The sequence below is a fragment of the Palaemon carinicauda genome, chromosome 16, assembly GCF_036898095.1.
Source record: "Palaemon carinicauda isolate YSFRI2023 chromosome 16, ASM3689809v2, whole genome shotgun sequence".
NCBI lineage: Eukaryota > Metazoa > Arthropoda > Malacostraca > Decapoda > Palaemonidae > Palaemon > Palaemon carinicauda.
Window position 1 is genome coordinate 62,496,195 of NC_090740.1, and position 23,206 is coordinate 62,519,400.

The 23,206-nt window shown below is 42.8% G+C and overlaps 1 protein-coding gene across 2 annotated transcripts in view; it reads right to left on the minus strand.

The window, feature by feature from the left end:
* LOC137655745 (very long chain fatty acid elongase 4-like) overlaps positions 1–23,206 on the minus strand; it is a 339,356-nt gene that overhangs the window by 154,966 nt on the left and 161,184 nt on the right. For both annotated transcript variants that reach the window (XM_068389809.1, XM_068389808.1), the window contains one exon: positions 2,147–2,227. In XM_068389809.1, the coding sequence (XP_068245910.1) occupies positions 2,147–2,227 (81 nt within the window). The remainder of the gene's footprint in view (positions 1–2,146; positions 2,228–23,206) is intronic.

The following is a 23,206-nucleotide window of genomic DNA, read 5'->3' on the forward strand; positions in this document are numbered from 1 at the left end:
GGGTCGGCCATTTAAAAGTGAAGGAGAGTCCATACTCTCTTCGTCACCATAATTAAATTCTATCCAAAACGAGTTCAAGTTTTGAAATGAAGATAAAACCCCCTGCATAGCGAAAGCTCAAAACTGGAATAGTGTACTTCACCAAATCGTTGTGAAAACAAATCCAGTTAGGGACGGCGTATTCAGCAGGTCTTGCCTGTGGCACGACAGAGGGAAAATTGGTTCGTTGTTGACATCGAGTACTTGAGTACCTACTTGACAGATGGCGCTGTTGATATACACCCCCACCTGTATAGCGATCGCTGGCGTATTCCTCCCGTAGATTTTTTCTGTCGGGGCAGCAGGGATGCAGCTATATGATCATCGGGTAAGTTTGATATTGAAAATTACAGGCATTAGGTGAAAGATAATGCCTCTTCCTTCTTCTTTCCCACCATCATCTCTACATTAAGGGTTCAGTTGCCTGATGTAGCCTTCTCTCCAGATTCCTTTACTGTATCTTTGCTTCCCTCTCAATCTTCATCTTCCCCTTAAACATTCCACACAAGCCCTCCTCACTCCCTCCCCATCATCCATCCTCAACACAATCCATACTATCTCAGTCGTGACACTCTATCTTTTGTTCAATCTTTACTATGTCTGCCATTCTTCTTATTTCATCCTTTTGCAATCTTACAAGCAGTGATATTACCTTAATTCACCTCAGCATTCTCATCTCTCAAGCTTTGCTTCATCTTTTTGTCAGGGAGCTCACGTTTCCAGTCGATACATTAGCCCTGGTCTCATCATAGTCCTATAGAGCTTTACTTTTACCTTAAGATTGGTATTTTCTTATCACATGCCAATACTGCTACCCCCCTCCACTTTCCCCCGGCTACTTTTATTATATTCTCAACTTCAGCCACATATTCTTCCGCTTGACTTCTAGTACTGTTGAGCTAAAGAATCTAAATTGTTCAACCTGTTTTATAACTAAGCCTCTCCTTTCAGGTATAGCTATCCTGTCCATATCTTCCTTACTGCTCATCATAACATCAGTTTTATCAATATTTACCCTCAAGTCATCCCTCTCCAAAGACTCCTGCTACTCTAAAACCCTTCTCTGTTAATCTAACTCATTTTCAGCAGTAAACACCGAATAATCTGCATTCCGCAATTCCCACAAATCTTCTTTTCTGATCTCTTCACTAAACACTTCCCAGACCAGCACAAATAAAGAGATGTCATGTATATCTCCAATTCTAATAAAAAAGATTCAGTGTAAAATACTGTTTTACTTATGTATCTTGAAATTATGGAGACTTAACATTATAAAATCAGTTGACATATTCTGAAATCAAGTTTGAAGGAAACATTCAAGTCAAGACTTACTGCAATAAATTCAGAACTGAATCCCAAGACAAAAATTTCAGTTAAATTTAGCTCTATCACACCATGTCATATGGCAATTGTTACATGAGAGCAACAAAAAAAGACTGATATAGAACTAAACACTCAAACATTGATCAGGCATCACACTGGAACTATCAATAACCTACTCCAGCATTATCATGACAATTTTATTCTTTTCTTTTCTTGTACTTCATCTAAGCTACATCAGTCTAGCATGGAACACTGCAACCCACTGTGCTGGCTAAGACATGCAAGTTGAAATTAAATAATAAAATCATATCTACCAGGCATCTCTCACAAAATCTTGCTTTAGCAAACTTTGGAGACATACCGTAGATAATCATGAGATAAGGCAATACATACCAAAACATAAACACCAACAATGAGGACAGATAAATCCAAAATTTACAGAATAAAGAAAAAGACAAGTAGCTTTTGTCAACAACTAAATAAAAACTGCACATAGGTTAGAATTGTTGCATTTCAGTTATATTGTTGTGCAACTCTCACTTTGCAGGGTATAACCCATATGCATTTCAGGTAAAAATCATTGAAATAATCAAATAAAAATATTTTCTTGTAGAGCTAAATTCAAATACTGTATCAAGGCAAGGAAAAGAAAGTCTTGTCTGTTTTATAGCCAACTCAAAAAACTAAGTTAGGATAAAATTTGTCAGGTATAGTGGAGGATATCAAAACAATAGACAGTATTAACACTTATTCTACATTTCAGAACAAATTCACATTTACTGACCCTCATTTCCAGAGGATTAGAGGAATAATCAACAGGTTGGCAAAACCAGCTGTAGCGAAGCTTGACGGACACTATAGTGAGCTGAAATTCAAAAACAATAGTTAGGATCCTTGATAAAACATATTAAAGTTACTGTATACCAATTACTACACACATTAGAATATTCAGCTGATAAGTGAAAGAACAACACTTCATCAAAATACTAAAATATGACAAAATTGGGTAGTCATTTGTATTTTTCCTGAATATAAAAACAGCTCTTTACTATGGATATAGATGTTAGTGCAAGGTGGCAAATGACTAAAACTTTTAACGAGGTGTTAACAATTATTCCAGTCATTACCAGTGATAGCAGGGGGAAGTACTACCACGCTCACTCATATCTTATTCACTGTCATCACAGATAGGAATAGGTGATGGTGGGTAAAGTATGAGTAAAGGGCTCAGTTTTGTATAGTTAGGAAAAATTCAAATGACTTCCAAATTTGTTTTGTTCATACAAAAGTACAAACCATTTGCTCTTTACTAGGAAAACTCATCTCTTAGGTGGAGAAAGTTCCTTTAATTAGCATGATAATGCGAGTGGTGAGAATCCTGACACATCGTAAACAATACCAGTGAGTTAACAGCCTGTGTGAAAGTGATTAAAAGCAAGAAAACTTGAATGTGATTGTCATGGTTTGTGTATAATTAACAGGTTTGTAATACAGTACAGTATATAGTGGACAAAAGGGACCTTACGTCCCACCTCCAGCTCGTAAGAAGATTGGGGACGTAGTATGGAATATAAAAACGAATACAGTACAACATTCTAGCTACCAGCAATATGGGGCATACCTGTAGTCGAAGAGATCCAGCTGAGAGGAGGTAAGGTAGCTAATCCACTTGCTGTGCAGCTACCACAGGTACATCAAAATAAGATCCTTTGTGTATGTCTTGCAGGTAATGGGTAATGAAGGTATTTTACCTTTCCATACCATGTTAGAAGTACTTCCATCACACAAAAGTACTTTCTGAATCTGTCTGTATTCACAAGCAAGTAGACAACCAGGATTATCTACTCTGATTTTGAGTCTTGCAATGAAGGAATGAAGTTGACACAGACTTGTCCCTATACCCGAGAATGGGTGATGTCGTAAGGGAGACCATGCGACTCGCTAACCACTTAATGTTTAAAGGTCGCTCATGAATGAAAGAGGCAAGGAACAGTGAAATTGCCATAGCAAGCAGGTCAAGGCCCTAGAGATTCACCATATTACAGTCAAACCTCTAGCTACGAAAGAATCGGCTTACAAAATTTTCACTTCACGAAAGGAGATGAAAAATTTTGTGACTCTGATCACAAAACATGTTTCAGACAACGAAAGGCGGTACGAGCGGGAGCATCCGAGACAGATTTTAAAATTCGCGCGCCGCCAGCCCGTAAACTCGCTACCATCCTCCTGCGTTCCCATTGGTTATCTCCCTACTTGGATTCTAATTACTACCATGAGATTCTGCTCTCCTATTGGTCGGCATCTACTGTATCCCATCGTGCATCTACGTATCGGCGTTCCTATGTCTTTTCGTTCCGGCAACGGTATCGTACGCAATGACTTAGTGTTTGTGATTTCGTTTTCGTAACAACTTTACTGTACTACGTACTGTTATCGTGTGTGATCCTACGATACATCATTAGTCATGAGTCCCAAGAAAATCGCTGATGTTAAGGGAAAGAAAAGGATGATGCTTTTCATGGAAATGAAGATGGAAATAATGAAGAAATACGAGGCTGGCATGCGGTTAAGTGTGCTCGCGAAGGAATAGGGCCGAAATCTGTCTACGATAGGAACGATCCTTAAGCAGAAGGAAGCTATCAAAGCAGCAACACCTTCTAAGGGTGTGACTGTTTTCCCCAGCAAGAGGAGCCACATCCATGATGAGATGGAGAGACAGCTGGTTGTCTGGATAAAGGACAAAGAAATGTCTGGAGACACTATCACCGCAGCGATAATCTGCCCGAAAGTCAGCGCCATTTTCGGTGATCTCGTGCGTGCTCAGGCCGATGCAAATGCAGGAGAAGGAACATCGAAGCAGGAACCCCCAGAGTTCAAGGCTTCTCGTGGGTGGTTTGAAAAATTTAAGAGAAGCTCAGGCATTCATTCGGTGGTGCATCATGGGGAGGCTGCAAGCTCGGGCACGAAAGCAGCTGAAGCCTTTGTTAAGACGTTCGACGAGTTGACTGTCCGGGAAGGCTACAGTCCCCAGCAAGTCGTCAATTGCAATAAGACTGGGCTTTTTTAGAAAAAAATGCCTCGTCAAACGTAGATCACGGCAGAAGAAAAGAGGCTACTTTGGCATAAGCCTATGAAGGATAGGCTTACCCTTGCACTCTGTGCAAATGCCAGTGGGGATTGCAAAGTGAAACCCCTGCTGGTGTATCACTCCGATACTCCTCGAGCCTTCAAGACCCACAAAGTCGTTAAGAAAATTCTAAATGTGTTGTGGAGGGCTAATGGAAAAGCCTGGGTAACAAGACAATTGTTTATCGAGTGGATAAAATATTTGTTTTGGCCCAACTGTGAAAAAGTATTTGGAAGAGAGGCGCCACCCTATGAAATGCCTGCTGGTACTGGACAATGCCCCTGCTCACCCTCCTTCCCTCCATGAAGATATTGCACCACAATATTCCTTCGTCAAGATATTCTCTCTTCCACCGAACACCACCCCTCTTCTCCAGCCCATGGACCAGCAAGTGATTTCAAACTTTAAGAAACTCTACACGAAATATCTCTTCAAGAGATATTTCGAAATCATTGAGAGCACAAACCTCACCCTTCGTCAATTTTGGAAGGAGCGTTTTGACATTATCATATGCCTCAAAATGATCGATCAAGCTTGGCAGGAGATTTCGAGGCGTACATTCAACTCTGCTTGGAGGAAGCTGTGGCCTGATGCCGTCTCCGCATGAGATTTTGAGGGCTTCCACGCAGACCAAACTAAAGATGATTCCAAAAATGTTGACGATCCTAAACCTGATGCTCAATCTGAAGTTGCTGAGATAGTTACACTCAGGAAGTCCATGGGTCTGGAAGTTGATGAGGCCGACATTGATGAGCTTATCGAGCACCAAGATGAACTTACGATGGATGACCAGAAGGAGTTGGAGGCCATGCGAGTGAACGTCGTTCAGGAAGAGGAGGATGAGCCACTGATAAAGGCAGAAATTAAAGAGGGTCTAGATGGTTACTTTAAAATGGTGACTCTCGTAGAAAAGACACCCAGAAAAAAATTCTCACAGATCGTGTGCTTAAGTACTGTAATGAAGTTTGCCCGAGTTATTTCAGGAACATTTTAAAAAGCAGGCAGAAACAAGCTTCTTTGGACGCATATTTTAGTAAGAGGCCTTTGGTAGAAGCAGACCAAGCGCCAGCTAAAAAATGAAAGAAAAGTGGTAGTAGTGATGAAGACAAAGCGTAGTGTAATTAAATTTAGAAAATAGAAAACTTGAAGTAAAAAGAAAAAAAAAAAAGAAAAAAAAAAATTATTTTAAGTTTATCGTAAAGTTTAGTGTTCATATTTCCAGCCATTTGTAGATGCGTTTCTTAAAATCAAGTGTTAATGTTTTCTGTAATTTATAAATCTGTTTTGTAAAGTTAAGTGTTTACGTTTTCTGCCACTTATACGTAAATGTTTTCCGTTTTCATACTCCTCTACCACCCCGCACTTCGCTCTCGGACATCGCCTCACTCCAAAGGTAAGGTTCCACATTTTTTCTACGTACTTTATTTCTACTGTTTGCTCTAATTAAACTCTTCTTTTTCAGATTATTAATGTATTATTAAATTATCACAATACAGTACTTTTCATATATTTAGTACATATATTTAGTATATTTAGGGCCAAAATGTGGTGTTTTTCTAGGGTCTGGAACAAATTAGGCTATTTACATATAAAAGGCGATTTCCTACACAAAAAATTCACTTCACGAAAGCCCTTACGGAACCAATTAATTTCGTGTTGTGAGGCATCACTGTACAGTAGGGTCCCGAATTATACGTGTTCGAATTATACGATTCCCCTTTTATGCGATCGCTATTTTCCAAAAATATATTTTCTGTATCTGCTAAGCTGTTCAAAGTCTGCTAGTCAAGGACTACAAAACGTATCAAATATACTGTATTGTCTTTTTAAGTCTATTGGTAGCCCTAAATATGGTGATTTATAATAAATGTTACAAAACAATATTAACATTACATCTTATTAATATAATTTCATAATAAAAAGCCTATTTAAGGATAAAATTCCACATCAACAATGAAATCAACTGTTAACTGTGCGAGTCCAGCTGACAAAATGTAAACAGAATTGTGGTTATGTTCTCGGCAATCTTTATCTTTCTCCAACCTTTCGATAATTTTAATGGTAGTGTTAATGATGGTATATTAAAGCATTATTTTTGTTTAGTGCAGTATTTATAAAAGCTTTATTTTTCCCTTCAGGCGTTCAAGGTTTTCACAAGTAGACTGAGTTCGTTTATCGGCAGTGAATAGCCTAAACTTCGATAACGAGTTGGCAATATTTTGTCATATTTTAAACAGTATACATTTGATTTGCAAAGATTGGTTTTGTAGAGTACACGGTATAATTATAAATCTCTCTCTATCTCTCTCTCTCTCTCTCTCTCTCTCTCTCTCTCTCTCTCTCTCTCTCTCTCTCTCTCTCTGTAAGAAATAAAACCTTAGTTCACATATGGCAACCTGAGTTTAAGAATGAAATTAACATGACTATTGTTAGTTCTGGCGATCAATTCCTCACGAAACAAAAACACGGCATTCAATTACAACAGCTGATTCTCTCTCTCTCTCTCTCTCTCTCTCTCTCTCTCTCTCTCTCTCTCTCTCTCTCTCTCACGTGTTATACAATACTTACAATTAGATGAAGAAACCAAAATCACTTTTCTTAAAGTGTCAATCAAATACAAAACGAAAAAGTTATACCGTGTATACATCCATTTCAGTCGTAGCTTAAAATACGGCATCCGATTTCTTCAGCAAACCACTATTTTTTGGGAAACATCATTTTATTCTAGAAAATTGCTACTCGTTAAATAGTTAATTGCACATTAAGAAAGCGTGTACTTTAGTTTTTAAATTTCGGATGCGTTTTAAAAATCGAGTATTGTTGACTTCTTTTTGTTTTACTTTTGGCTAAGATCAGATCAGCTGACGTCTAGCTGCCGGTCTCAAGAATAGGCGCATACGAATACAGTAACAAAGTATTTTTGGGGCTCAAGCCATGACGTCCTGATGGAAGGTTCCTTTTGGTAGCTTCCTTGGGTATATTAACTACAAGGATATTCCCAGAGAATTAAACCACAGGTTATCACAGAATTCTTACTTCTGGTGCGAGTATCCTAAAGGTTTCCCTTTAAGACATCGTGTATCAACAGGGGACGCATGTATTAACACGCCACATAGCTATCTGCACCCCATATAGAGTTAACACTTCGATATGGAAAGGTGGAGAATAACTGGGGAGCCGTTCCAGTTACACTCGTCCGTGGCTACTTTTGGTACTCGAAACGTAAACAAACGGGCGCCATTGCTAAATGACGTCACGTCCGTCCCCATCCTTCTGCTTGTAGCTACCTTGCTTAGACGGATTTCCCCTTGTGCGATTTTTATCGACTTGCATCGCCATTATGTCGCTACCTTCAGCCTCGCCTTCTTCTGGAAAGTTGAGTACCAGGTCCCAGTATTGTTTAAATAAGCTCTGGCCGTAAAGTAACTTATACTTTTCGTAATATTTCGTGTTTTGTGGCGGAGCTGTGCTGCTACCGGACACGCCATTTTATGGCGGAGCTGTGCTGCTACCGGACACGCCATTTTATGGCGGAGCTGTTCTCTTGCATGCGTTATTTAGCTAGTCAGAACAGCTTTTTCCGGCCTCTTAACTAATTGATATTGTTAGTTATTTAGTCTTCATAGCTAGGAACTTCATATATCCTGTTTTAACGCTCTATTATCCGGTCATCGCTTGACCCCATACTAGATTGCTAGCTTAGCCCCTAGGCTAGATTGCCTAGCTCTTGTGTTCATGCATGATATATTCCAGTGATCCTAGGTTAAGTTATGAAGATAGTGGCATTATTTATCATACTGTTAACTGTGATGCAAGTGGTTTTCGCCTTCAGGGACCATATAGGGGACCGGTTTGATTGCGTTCCTTTCTAACCTAACCTAAATGTAGGAACCCCTATATGCTCCCTTCATCCCCTGCCTACGGGCATTCCCTCTGCGTGGCCATGCTTCCCCTTCTATATAGGGGAATCTTGTCCACAATCAGAGTATTTATCGCTTCTCTGTCCACCTTAAGGGAATGATCCCCCCTTAGGGTTGCGACCGAGAAAAGAGGAACGGCTCTGTCCTTCCTCAGTTGCTTATGGTTAGGTTACTTACCCTTCCATGCAACTTGCAATGTGTCTTTCAGCCTACCTAGCATGGGATTTAACACTCCTTATCTAGGTTAGCCCTTTGCTGTAGGCTAGCCCATACATAGGCTGGCCTATACACATCTGTCCCTAGTCCTACAACTTCTCCCTTGGGTGGATTGATAGGGCTATCTTGATCTTCTGTTGAGCAGGCCGCTCTGGTACATATACCCTTCATAGCGTTCTATGGGGGTAGCCACTGGCAGCGATTTGCCCAACAGGGGGTTCCCCTCTTGAGTGTACTCTAACCCTCCCTTGGGTTACCCTGGCACCCGGCCGACTGCCGGCCCCCTGCCATTGGATGCTAGGACCTACTCCTATCATGGGTACACTCTCTCCGGAGGGATGCCGGAGGGGTATGTGGTCTTACCCCTCCAATCTCTCCTTATCTGTCTCTCTATCTACCCTGGTGCCGGTCCCTTGCTGCTTCTACTGCCGGTGATACCGCCCTACCCTTTGGTGACTCTCTCTCATAAGATACCCTCCCTCCTCTAAGTCGTCAGCTTTCCGTGTGCCGGGGGGCTGCCGCCTTCCGTCGGCATACAGCCGATAGCCCACCCCTCCATTACCTAGTTTCGGTTGTCCGACCTTCGGGCCGGCCTCCGGCGTGCCGGCATTGATTGCCGGCGGTCTGGGTATTCTACCATATTCTGCATTATCTTATGAACTGATCACCAAGCCGTCATCCTTCGGCTGCCGGAGCTCTGCCGCCGCTGTGCCGGCGGTCGCCAAGTTGGTATTATGCTTAGATTCTCAATGTGTCTGCCTTAATGCCTTACACCCTACCGGAGCAGCCTCCGGCGTGCTGTCGGCCTGCCGGCGCCCTCCGGAAGCACCAAGGGACTTGCACCCCTTCTTCTACCTGTCGACAACATGCCGACAGTCCTACACTGCAGCCAGATGGCTTGGCCACTTCTATGTTTAGGTATTGTCTTACCATTCTACTAGTGGCTGTGCTGTCTTCTTGCACATTACAAATTTCCAGCATACTCTGTGTGTCTTAGCACGGTCGGTTGCCGGAACCTAGATCTATACGGGGTCTCCTACTACCCCTTTAACCCAAGGAACTGAGTGGTCTCAGTCCCTGATACACCTCGAAGACAATCGGATTTCCGTTTTGTGTCCCTCGGTCACAAATGAAATTGCCTATTGATAAGGTTACGGTAACCGACTGGGCGGGATTCACAAGTATGTGTCTATCTACTTCCTTTCCCGCTCCTCTTCTCAAACATTACAATATTCATGAATTATTTAATGTTAGGTGAAATTTTGACTACTTAAAATTTAACCTTAGAGTAATGTAAGTCATTCTTATGCCTTCCATATACTCATGATCTCTTTCTTTTACAGGAGGAGTATATGAAGTGTGACCACAACTTCTGTGGAGTGAAGCGCCCGGACTTCTACGGGCACAAGGCGTGTCGGACCCACGCCCCCTGCTCCGCCAAGAAAGGCGACCTGAAATACTGGGACCCGCAGCACTGTACAGTCTGCAAGAGTCGTCTGGTTGAAGCGTTCGACGATCCTCCTTCAGCGGAGGTAAGGGACAACGCTCAGGAGAAGCTACGCAAGTGGGTGCGTGGCTTCCAGAAGAACGCCACCGGACCGTATCTCGCTACCGAAGATTTGAGGGCCTTGCTATTCCCGAAGGCATCGAAAGACTCAGTGGTCCCTAGTGATCAGATTCCTACCGTCCAGATAGTGGTGGAACCTGATGTTGTCATGGCCCAGTCCATGCATGAGTGCCGTCTAGATTCCGACAACATGGAACGTATGTCGGAAGTGTCAGAAACTACAGAGAGGAACCTCATGGGCGAGGAGCTCGACTATGAGGAAGATCAGGTGGAATACCCTGATTCGGAGCATGAGGTCGCTCCCACTTCTACTCCTGCACCAACTCCTACACCGACCGAGGAATCCCTTCCTTCAAAGTCCGCCACCCCGGACCCTATCCCATCAGGCACTCAGGAGATCTTCAAGATGCTTGAAGCTCTCATGGATAAGAAACTTCGCAAGACTCATGAGCTTTTCAAGTCTAACCTCGGAAGTTCTAAGCAACCGAAATCCTTCGGTTAAGGACCTTCCTGCCTGCTCGGATACTAACCCATGGAGGTATGCCGAGCACATGCCGATCGCCACGGGCAAGATCTTCATCAGTGAGAAGGTCGGCTCGATCGCGTTGGAAAAAGTGGAGTTCTTCCCGAACTTTGAGGCTTATCCGGACTGTTACGTCCAACTCAGGTCCGAACCCGCCTCTAAAGAAGAGACCGAACCAAAGGAGGTAATTGTGTTCGATCTCTCGAAGGCCCAGGCTATGCTAGCCAACGCGGTGAAGAGTAGGGGATTCACCAATTCAAAGATGCCGGCGCTTAGTAAAAAGCACCCAACCTTCGTCGCACCGGACAATGCGACCTTCCCCTTTCTTGAAAAGGCCTTCACTGCAGTACTGAAAGCAGTGGAAGAAGGGAAACCTTGCCCTGTACTGGAGGAGTGCAGGCCCTTCTCCCTGACTACTCCCCCTGATGATAGGCACTGGAAAGACGTCCAGTCGACATTCACAGTGGGGAAGCTAGAGCCTGACGTTGCTGGTCGTCAGTTTAATGAGGACCTCCCAAAACTAAACGATCACCTCCTTCGTAGGGAACATGATACGAAGGAAAGGCTTGCCGCATCTATGTCCCTCCAGGTACAGCTTGAAGTCATGGCCGGTGACACTAGGGTCCCAGACTTCTACATGGTCCTTGCCAAAACGCATCTGGCAACGGTCATGAAGGATCTGTACAGCTTCACTAGGGCTCGTAGAGCCTGTCATGAATTCGTGTTCGCGAGCACTACAGTGAGACACGAACCTCGGAGGCTGATTTCCTCCAACATCTAGGGTAAACACCTCTTTCCCTCCTCCCTAGTGAAAGAGATCGCTGAAAGAGCCGTCACGGAGAACAGGAACCTTCTCCATAAGTGGGGCATGTCGAAGAAAAGGAAATCCTCTCAGGACGACGGCCCTCAACCTAAGAGGAAACCTCTGAAACCAAAACCCCAGCAACGTTAACAGAGACGGCAGTTTCCGGGTTCCGCTACTCCCCAAGTGGCAGCTCAGCCACAACAGACCTTTCAGCTGGTCACCCAACCGTTTCTATCGCAGTCACCGGTCTTCATCCCTGCATTTGAGCAGCAATCCACTACCTTTCGTCCCAAAGGTAGAGGCTCAAGCAGAGGCTCAGGCAGAGATGTGTCTCGCTGTCCCTCCAGAGGCAGAGGAGGAAGGGGAGCTAGCGGCCGAGGTAGCAAACCCTCGGGAAGCCAGAAGCAATGAAGTGCTTCCGGTGGGAGGAAGACTCCGCCAATTCCAGGATCGTTGGACCTTCGATCCCTGGGCACACAGCATCGTCAAGAAGGGACTAAGCTGGAGCTGGACTCAACCACCCCCAACCTTCCAGCAATTCTTTCAACAGTCAACCCCCCTCCTGGAAGAATATGTCCTAGAACTCTTGAACAAGAAGGTGATAAGGAGGGTAAAGTCAACCAGGTTCCAAGGGAGACTATTTTGCGTCCCCAAGAAGGACTCCGACAAACTCAGAGTCATTCTAGACTTATCCCCCCTCAACAAGTTCATCGCGAACAACAAGTTCAAGATGCTGACTCTTCAACAAATACGGACCCTCCTGCCTCAAGGGTCCTACACGGTCTTGATAGACCAGGCGGATGCCTACTGGCACATTCCAATGAACCATCACGCTTCCTCCTACCTAGGATTTCGACTCCAAAGGAAAAGCTACGCTTTCAGGGCCATGCCCTTCGGGCTCAACGTGGCCCCACGGATCTTCACCAAGCTGGAACCGCCATCGTTCAACAGCTCCGCCTTCGCGGCGTCCAGGTGATAGCCTACCTAGACGACTGGCTGGTCTGGGCGACATCGCCCGAAGATTGTGTACGATCCTGCAACAAAGTCACTCAGTTCCTAGAACACCTGGGATTCAAGATAAACACCAAGAAATCTTGCCTCTCTCCAGCTCAGAAGTTCCAATGGTTAGGAATCCATTGGGATCTTCAGTCACACCGCCTTTCCATCCCACAGAAGAAAAGGAAGGAAATAGCAGGGTCTGTCAAAAAACTGCTGAAATCCAAAAGGATATCAAGACGACAGCAGGAACAAGTTCTAAGCTCTCTACAGTTCGCCTCTGTGACAAACCCAGTGCTTCGCACACAGCTAAAGGATGCCGGGGGAGTCTGGAGACGTTCTGCATCCATCGCTCGAAGAGACCTCAAGAGACGGCTCCCAAACAGACTTCGCTTACTCTTAAAGCCGTGGTCGGAAGCAAAGGCCCTGTAAAGGTCCATTCCTCTTCAACACCCACCTCCATCACTCAACATCCACACGGACGCTTCGCTGGAGGGTTGGGGAGGTCACTCCCACCAACAACAGGCTCAAGGGACATGGTCTCCCCTATTCAAGACATTTCACATCAACATCTTGGAGGCCATGGCGGTCCTTCTCACTCTGAAGAAACTCTCTCCGCCTCCCTCGATCCACATCCGTCTGACTCTGGACAACTCGGTGGTAGTCAGATGTCTCAATCGTCAGGGCTCGAGATCGCCCCAGATAAATTAGGTACTTCTTCCGATCTTCCGTCTGGCAGAAAAGAAGAAATGGCACCTGTCTGCAGTTCACCTACAAGGATTCCGCAACGTGACGGCGGACGCTCTATCACGGACAAGCCCAATAGAGTCGGAATGGTCTCTAGACGCAAGATCATTCTCCTTCATCTCTCGCCAAGTCCCGGAACTTCAGATCGATCTCTTCGCAATGAGCGACAACAATCAACTTCCTCGTTATGTGGCCCCGTACGAGGACCCCAAGGCAGAAGCAGTGGACACCATGTCACTGGATTGGAACAGATGGTCCAGGATATACCTGTTCCCTCCCACCAACCTTCTGCTGAAAGTCCTCTCCAAACTGAGAACCTTCAAAGGGACAGCAGCCCTAGTGGCTCCCAAGTGGCCCCGGAGCAATTGGTACCCCCCTGGTCCTGGAGCTGCAGCCCAAGCTGATCCCCCTCTCGGGCCCAGTTCTCTCTCAGCAAGTACAAAAGTCGACTGTCTTCGCTTCATCACTGAAAGTCAGGGACCTTCATCTCATGATTTTCTCTCCCTAGCCGCGAAGAAAAGGTTTGGGATCTCAAAGAAAAGTCTAGACTTCCTCTAGGAATACAAGACCGAATCCACACGATGGCAATACGAATCATCCTGGAGAAAGTGGGTCTCGTTCGTCAAAGCAAAAAACCCTACGGAAATCACCATTGATTTTTGCATGTCCTTCTTCATTCACCTTCATGGACAAGGCTTAGCAGCCAACACGATTTCTACCTGCAAATCGGCTTTGACTAGACCACTACTGTACGCCTTCCAGATTGATCTCTACAGCGATATTTTCAATAAACTACCAAAGGCATGCGCTCGACTACGCCCAGCACCTCCGCCAAAACCTATCTCCTGGTCCCTGGACAAGGTGCTCCATTTTGCCTCTAACTTGGACAACGATTCGTGCCCTCTCAAGGATCTGACTCAAAAAGTTATATTCCTTTTTGCTCTCGCCTCGGGAGCCCGAGTCAGCGAAATAGTGGCATTATCAAGAGACGAGGGTCATATCCTGTTCACAGATTCAGGAGAACTTACCCTCTTCCCTGATCCGACGTTTCTCGCAAAAAAACGAATTACCCACCAAGAGATGGGGCCTCTGGAGAATCTGCCCCCTAAAGGAAGATGTCTCTCTATGTCCAGTAGAGAGTCTCAAGGTCTATCTTCGGAGAACTTCAGACTTTGGTGGAGGCCAACTCTTCAAAGGAGAAACATCGGGTAGCGACCTATCACTGAAACAACTAAGAGCGAAAATCACCTACTTCATTCGCAGAGCGGATCCTGACAGTACACCCGCAGGTCACGATCCTAGAAAAGTCGCATCTTCTCTAAATTTCTTCCAGAGTATGGATTTCGAAAGCCTCAAGAGCTTCACAGGATGGAAATCTTCGCTCGTTTTCTTCAAGCACTACGCGAAGCAAGTGCATGAAGTCAAACATTTCGTGGTAGCCGCAGGTAGTGTTATGAAACCTGCAGTTTAACTCTGCATAGAACAGCGAGTTACTTGGGACTTAAACTCTACGGGTGCCTGTGTTGACCCTCGTGTGATACATGGTGATTTCATGGACACTTAGTGTTTCTAATAAACTGTTCTTTCCAAGGTGAAATGTCATAGACTTCACATGAGTGCCACATGCCTAGGGCATGATGTGTTTTTTCCTTTTTTAAAGACTGACGTTCCTCTGGAACTTGTGCTTTCTAAAAATTTGAAATTTCTTTCAGATTCAAGATCGAAGTCTTCTAATTTCTATGTACATTATTTATTACTGTAAATTAACTTTACATCCTTTATTGCATTTATTACTACTATAACTTGCAATTTACGAAATAAAATGTCTATTTTATTACTTGTGCGTCTCTCTCTTCGCTCCTATTTACACTATGAAATACATGAATGCCATAGTTTCATTTACCCCTTTCCTTTGAAATGAGAAGAATAATATGTTTGTCTGTATTATATACTCACCTATGCTATGTAATATTCCTAATTGAATACTTACCTACGCCATACCTTCGAGACCAGATTGTTCTCTAACCATGGAATATAGTGATTAACCATCACTCATCTACTGTTGAGAATGTTCCTACACGAATATTGACCATTCTGTCTTGTCTCCGAGTCCTTCACGAACTTCATGAAGCTGGATCCCCACGGAACCTCTACCGAGGTCACATTACATACCTCTATTCAAAGCCCTTGGCACTTACTCTAATAAGGGGAAATTTTCCACGATACATTGATTCTCTGGTACTCTTCCATCAGGACGTCATGGCTTGAGCCCAAAAAACGGATTTTGAGCGAAGCGAAAAATCTATTTTTGGGTGAGATAGCCATGACGTCCTGATGGACCCTCCCTGCTATTCTAGTCCAGCCTTTCAGGCCCCGCCCTGTCCTGCTGTATCATGGAGATTAGCAAGGAGCTGGCATCAGGATGAGACGGACGTGACGTCATTTAGCAATGGCGCCCGTTTGTTTACGTTTCGAGTACCAAAAGAAGCCACGGACGAGTGTAACTGTGGAACGGCTCCCCAGTTATTCTCCACCTTTCCATATCGAAGTGTTAACTCTATATGGGGTGCAGATAGCTATGTGGCGTGTTAATACAAGCGTCCCCTGTTGATATACGATGTCTTGAAGGGAAACCTTTAGGATACTCGCACCAGAAGTAAGAATTCTGTGATAACCTGTGGTTTAATTCTCTGGGAATATCCTTGTAGTTAATATACCCAAGGAAGCTACCAAAAGGAACCTTCCATCAGGACATCATGGCTATCTCACCCAAAAATAGATTTTTCGCTTCGCTCAAAATCCGTTGTTTATACTATTTCTCAACTTATTCAAAACATCTATACAGTTGATATTACATAAGCACCAATGTGTTATAACCTCACCCAAAAATAGATTTTTCGCTTCGCTCAAAATCCGTTGTTTATACTATTTCTCAACTTATTCAAAACATCTATACAGTTGATATTACATAAGCACCAATGTGTTATAACCTATCATATTTTTTTGTTTAGTACATTTAAAACTAACACACACACACACACACACACACACGCTCTCTCTCTCTCTCTCTCTCTCTCTCTCTCTCTCTCTCTCTCTCTCTCTCTCTCTCTCTCTCTCTCTCTCTATCTCTCTCTCTCTCTAACAAATGAAATCTTTGTAGCTTCACAAAGTTTGTTATATTGAAAATCAATCATGATTAAATTTTCCTTACTTTCTCTAATCTCGCACCATCTCTGTCACATCGAACGTTATAGCGGCAACTTAATTGTTCGATAACTTTAAAAATCGGCCTAGTACTTACTTCTTCTCTTACTTTTTTATAGATGGTTTCATAATTGAAGTGGGTACAAGTTGACTTATAACTAAAGTTAGGAAAAGTATTTTGGATATGGAATGGACAATCATCTTTAGTAACAGTTTAGAATTATCGTAAATTATCATTCTGTCATTAGCGGCAGTTTGTTATTGTTGATTACACGCAAAAAGAAAAAATAGTTTTCCTGCTTTGCCACGTATGTAAGAATTTATATCAATATGGTAAATAATAATTGTAATAACATATTTACTAAAAGCTTTTAATATCATTATTTATCTCTTTGATCATGCGTGTTTAATGCCTACGTTTGTTTATTATGATCGAAGATGGAGTGTACAGTAAACGAATGGAAGGTTTCCGTTTCAGGCGGCGTCATAAAGAAAAACATAACATTATATGAATGGCATTCATTTCATTTATTTGGAAGTTCTAAGAAAAACTAAGTAGAACATTGGTAATAGCAAAATCAACATATAATCAATACTTGGTAAGATTGCTGTCGATGCAAAAACTAACCAATACACAGATGTGTAAATGCGTCTGTTTCTTCGTTATGATCAGAGATAAACATAAAGAAAACATTGGTTGTCGTTTTTATTGTGCTTTTTGGCGTGTTTAGGAAACGGATGATATAAAATCGCCTTTATTTTGATAATTCTGGATTTTCAATGATACAACAAAAGCTAGTCTATAGAGTGATGGTTTTGCTATTCACCAGTTGTCTTAAACAATAGATATGACAAACATTAAAATTTGTCTGTATTTTGGGTCGCATTATAACGGAAAATGTATGGTGTTTACACCCATCCTGGTTTTAATTTTAACCTTTTTTCAAGTTATTATAACTTTAAAGCATATTAAATGTTTGATTTATTTACAAGAACAATTTGACATTATAAAAATGATGCAGTATAGTACATAGAAAGTATTGGAAATGGGTAGTACTGTAAACACGTTTGAATGGGCAAGTTGCTGGTTGCCATGGCCCCAATAGAATTATTTCTGTTAGGTGTGTTTCAAAATATGCGATTTTCCATTTACACGAGGTCATTCATAGACCAAATTCTCGCATAATTCGGGACCCTACTGTACATATGATCAGTGCCCAAGTCCCCTTTCCACCCAAGCTATGACCAGCTACCTGCTGATGACTCTACACATAGACCTATAGGCTCCCCAAATCCGCCCCAAATCCTTAGCTCGCAAGGATGGTGAGGTTGCAGACACTGTAGAAACTAATGAGTTTGAGCAGGACTCTAACTCCAGTCAGGTGATCACCAAGCAGGGTCATTTCTAATAGGCAACAACAACCCTTAGGAGAGGTTGAAGCGAGAACTACTTTCCGAGTTAGGTCACAGTCCGAGGCCAGAACGACTCGTAAGTGCTCCTTCCGGGAACAGACAATGTTTCACGAAGGTGGTCTCATTACAGAATGAAGCAAACCCGGTGTAGCAGGTCATGGGGAGAAAGGAAGCTCCCTTGGAACCTCTGTCAGCAGCAGGAGGTCAGTCTACCATTCTGCATGTAGCTATAACAGATGTATCCATGTCATGGATGAGCTGGTTGCAGATCTCATCCTGATGAGGAATTTCCTACTGGTGAAAATGGTGTAAACACATAGATGTCCCAGCCGTCCCACAGAAGTTGGAAGGCGGTGTAAAGCACTACCTATGGGTCCAGTACTAGTGAGCAGTATACCGGAAATTCCCGGTTGAAAGACGTCAAAAAAATGTCTATATCAGCGATCCCCACAAAGTAAACACTTTGTTTGATATCTGAGGGCCCAAGGACCCCTCAGATCCCACTACTGGAGACTTCCTGCTCAGTTTGTCTGCTTAGATCTGTCCCTCACAGCATTTCTATGGCTAGTTGCAAAGCTGCCGTTGGGTACTAGACTCTCTTGACAAGGCCAGGTGACCCAGCAGGTACAGTCATGGAAAGGCTTGTAGGGAGCTACGCATCAGTAACTGACAAGCTACTTCTTCGAATCTTGCGATTCTACCTGCAATGGGAAGACTTTCCTTTGTGTCTGTTTGCATTTGAAGATACTGTATACTAGGCCCTGCTTGGGTTCCAAGGAGGATTTCTCCAAGTTTTACCACAACCCACCCCCGCCTCGTAGCAAAACTCGAGATGCATACTCGATAATGGATAAGAATATATTTCCGTGTAGAAAAAGACTTTGGTAATTCCTTCAAGATGAATAGTGAGCTTACCTGATGAGCCAAGCTGGAAGCTTGATGAGTCTAGTAAGACCCATGGTGAGGCAATGGGTAGTAGGAGAATTGGGTAAATAACTACGAGCTTCAGAGAGCTTAGATTTGAAAAGCCAGTGCTCTCTGGCAACAAATTTCATAGAAAAATATAACAGGATCGCGACTTGCCACTGATTCGCCATCTTGATTGACACTTGCCACTGGCATGCACTCGTGAAACGCGACTCGCCACCGGCGAGCGCCTGTGAAACAAGACTCGTTTATGGCGAGAGATTACAAAACAAAAGTATTTCCTGGAAAGCGTTTGGGAAACAAGACTCGTTCCTGGCGAGAGTTTGGGACACTAAACTAGCCCCTGATGAGCCCTTACAAAACGAGACTCGTCACTGGCATTCTTTTGTGAAATGTAACTCACCACTGGCCTGGTCTTGTGAAACGAGGCTCGCCACTGGCTCTCGCTCGTGGACAAGACTTGCCTTTGATCAAAATTTGCCAGTGGCATCATCATCATCATCATTATTATTATTATTATTATTATTATCATTATTGAAAATGGCATAAGACGAAGTGAAAGTAAGAGAAACTGGTAATTTAGAGGAGGAGTGGAAGTTAGTAAAAGAAAATTCTGTTGGGATTGCAAGTGATGTGTGTGGCAAGAAGGTTGTTGGTGGCAGCATGAGGAAGGGCAGTGAATGAAGGAGTGAAGGTAAAAGTGGAAGAGAAAAAGAGGGCTTTTGAAGAATGGCTGCAGAGTAATAGTATAGAGAAGTATGAAAAATATAGAGAGAAAAATGTGGAAGTAAAGCGCAAGGTACATGAGGCAAAGAGGGCAGCTGACCTGAGGTGGGGTCAGGGATTGGGTCATTCATATGAAGAGAATAAGAAGAAGTTTTGGAAAGAAGTGAAGAGAGTAAGGAAGGCTGGCTCAAGAATTGAAGAGACAGTAAAAGATGGAAATGGAAGGTTGTTAAAAGGAGAGGAGGCAAGGAAAAGGTGGGCGGAATATTTTGAAAGTTTACTGAATGTTGAGGATAATAGGGAGGCAGATATAATTGTTGTTGCAGGTGTTGAGGTGCCAGTGATGGGAGATGAGAATGAGAGAGAGATTACAATAGAGGAAGTGAGGAGAGCACTAGATGAAACGAGAGTAGGAAAAGCATCTGGTATGGATGGTGTGAGAGCTGAGATGTTGAAGGAAGGGGGTGTGACTGTACTTGAATGGTTGGTGAGATTGTTTAATATGTGTTTTGTGTTGTCAATGGTACCAGTAGATTGGGTTTGTGCATGTATTGTACCACTATATAAGGGTAAGGGAGATGTGCATGAGTGTTGTAATTCAAGAGGTATTAGTTTGTTGAGTGTAGTTGCAAAAGTGTATGGTAGAGTAATGATTAATAGGATTAAGGATAAAACAGAGAATGCAATCTTAGAAGTACAGGGTGGTTTTAGAAGAGGTAGGGGTTGTATGAATCAGATTTTTACAGTTAGGCAGATATGCGAGAAATATTTAGCAAAAGGTAAGGAGGTGTATGTTGCGTTTATGGATCTGGAGAAAGCGTATGATAGAGTTGATAGGGAAGCAATGTGGAATGTGATGAGGTTATATGGAGTTGGTGGAAGGTTGTTGCAAGCAGTGAAATGTTTTCTACAAAGGTAGTAAAGCATGTGTTAGGATAGGAAATGAAGATTGGTTTCCGGTGAGAGTGGGGCTGAGACAGGGATGTGTGATGTCGCCGTGGTTGTTTAACTTGTATGTTGATGGAGTGGTGAGAGAGGTGAATGCTAGAGTGCTTGGACGAGGATTGAAACTGGTAGACAAGAATGACCATGAATGGGAGGTAAATCAGTTGTTGTTTGCGGATGATACTGTACTGGTTGCAGACACAGAAGAGAAGCTTGGCCGATTAGTGACAGAATTTGGAAAGGTGTGTGAGAGAAGGAAGTTGAGAGATAATGTGGACAAGAGTAAGGTTATGAGATGTACGAGAAGGGAAGGTGGTGCAAGGTTGAATGTCATGTTGAATGGAGAGTTACTTGAGGAGGTGGATCAGTTCAAGTACTTGGGGTCTGTTGTTGCAGCAAATGGTGGAGTGGATGCAGATGTACGTCAGAGAGTGAATGAAGGGTGCAAAGTGTTGGGGGCAGTTAAGGGAGTAGTAAAAAATAGAGGGTTGGGCATGAATGTAAAGAGAGTTCTATATGAGAAAGTGATTGTACCAACTGTGATGTATGGATCGGAATTTTGGGGAATGAAAGTGATGGAGAGACAGAAATTGAATGTGTTTGAGATGAAGTGTCTAAGGAGTATGGCTGGTGTATCTCGAGTAGATAGGGTTAGGAACGAAGTGGTGAGGGTGAGAACGGGTGTAAGAAATGAGTTAGCAGCTAGAGTGGATATGAATGTGTTGAGGTGGTTTGGCCATGTTGAGAGAATGGAAAATGGGTGTCTGCTAAAGAAGGTGATGAATGCAAGAGTTGATGGGAGAAGTACAAGAGGAAGGCCAAGGTTTGGGTGGATGGATAGAGTGAAGAAAGCTCTGGGTGATAGGAGGATAGATGTGAGAGAGGCAAGAGAGCATGCTAGAAATAGGAATGAATGGCGAGCGATTGTGACGCAGTTCCGGTAGGCCCTGCTGCTTCCTCCGGTGCCTTAGATGACCGCGGAGGTAGCAGCAGTAGGGGATTAAGCATTATGAAGCTTCATCTGTGGTGGATAATGGGGGAGGGTGGGCTGTGGCACCCTAGCAGTACCAGCTGAACTCGGTTGAGTCCCTTGTCAGGCTGGGAGGAACGTAGAGAGTAGAGGTCCCCTTTTTGTTGTTTCATTTGTTGATGTCGGCTACCCCCCAAAATTGGGGCAAATGCCTTGGTATATGTATGTATGTATGTATGTATGTATGTATGTATGTATGTATTATTATTATTATTATTATTATTAGCTAGGCTACAACCCTGATTAAAAAGGCAGGATGCTATAAGCACAAGGACTCTAACAGGGAAAATAGGCAAAAGAGGAAAAGAAATAAGGAAAAAACTACAAGAGAAGTAATGAACAATTAAAAGAACATATTTCAAGAATTGTAACAACATTAAAAAACAGGTAGATCTTTTATAAACTATAAAAAGAGACATGTCAGCCTGTTCAACACAAAAACATTCAGTATCATTTCACAACCTAGTCACAGCTAAAAAAAAAAATTGATAAAACTGTGTTTGTTTGAGATTCATGATGGAGAAGGAATAACTATTAGAATTAACTGCAAACCTAGTATTACAAACAAGGTGTTACTGTCCAGGAAGATCTGAATGCAAAGTACGGTCAGAATTAGGAAAAAATCCTATGAACATGCATAATGAACTAACTGAATGCCTGTGTCAAGAGATTAATATCTAGATCAGGAATAAGAAATTTAATCAACTGTAAGTTCCTGTTAAACAAGTTAAGATGAGATTCAGTACCTGAAGACCAGACATGAGAAAAATACTCAAAACTAAGCAGAATTAAAGATTAAAACACTTTTTCATAAGAGAGTGATTTCCATATATCTTAATTTCTTAATAAGCTAATTTTTTGTGCAATTGAACAAGAGACAGATTTGCTGTCGAGAATCACACCTAAAATTTGGAACCATATAGAGTTAACAAAACATTATCAATGTTGAGATCCAGATATTGAGGAGCTAGTCCTTGAGTCCTTGACCTACTTATAATCATAATTTAAGTTTTGTTAGGATTCAACTGCATGCCCCATAATTTGAACAATGCATTAATTCTAGCTAGATTTCTATTCAGGGATTCAGCAATCCCACATCTACATTCAAAAGATGAAATTGATACAAAGAAAGTAGCAACATCTTCATATGCAATAAGCTTGTTTTCAAAGTGAACACACTCGTTCTGAGAGGAGGGTGTGATGGAGAAGCGTTCTCGTGCATACTATCTTGCAGATCCTCGAAAGGATGATGATCTGCTGGTGCCAATGATATAAGACAGTATTCTTTGCTGTTATATTAGCACTCTGTATATTAGAGCCCTTGGGCAATAAATACATAGCCTATAACAATGCAGTACTAACTGGAGTACCTGTTCAGGTCTGATTTTTAGGATTTATTTACTTTATACCCATAAACTAACCTGCTTAGAGGTGTTAGATGTGTCACTCCCATAGGCAGACAGGGGAGAGAATACGAATTGTGAGTGTTTGCTATCTTGTGCCACTCTCTTAAAAATGTGTGAACCCCAAGTAGTTCATCTAGTGTAGCTCTACTGAGAGAGTGAACTTGAGAAGGAGCTACTAAAACAGCAAGATATTGCTACAATGATTAGTGAAAAACAAGCACAGGTTGAAAATGATCCAAAGATGTTTGTAATATGTATTGCGATTAAACATTCCAGAGCTGTTTATTTAGGG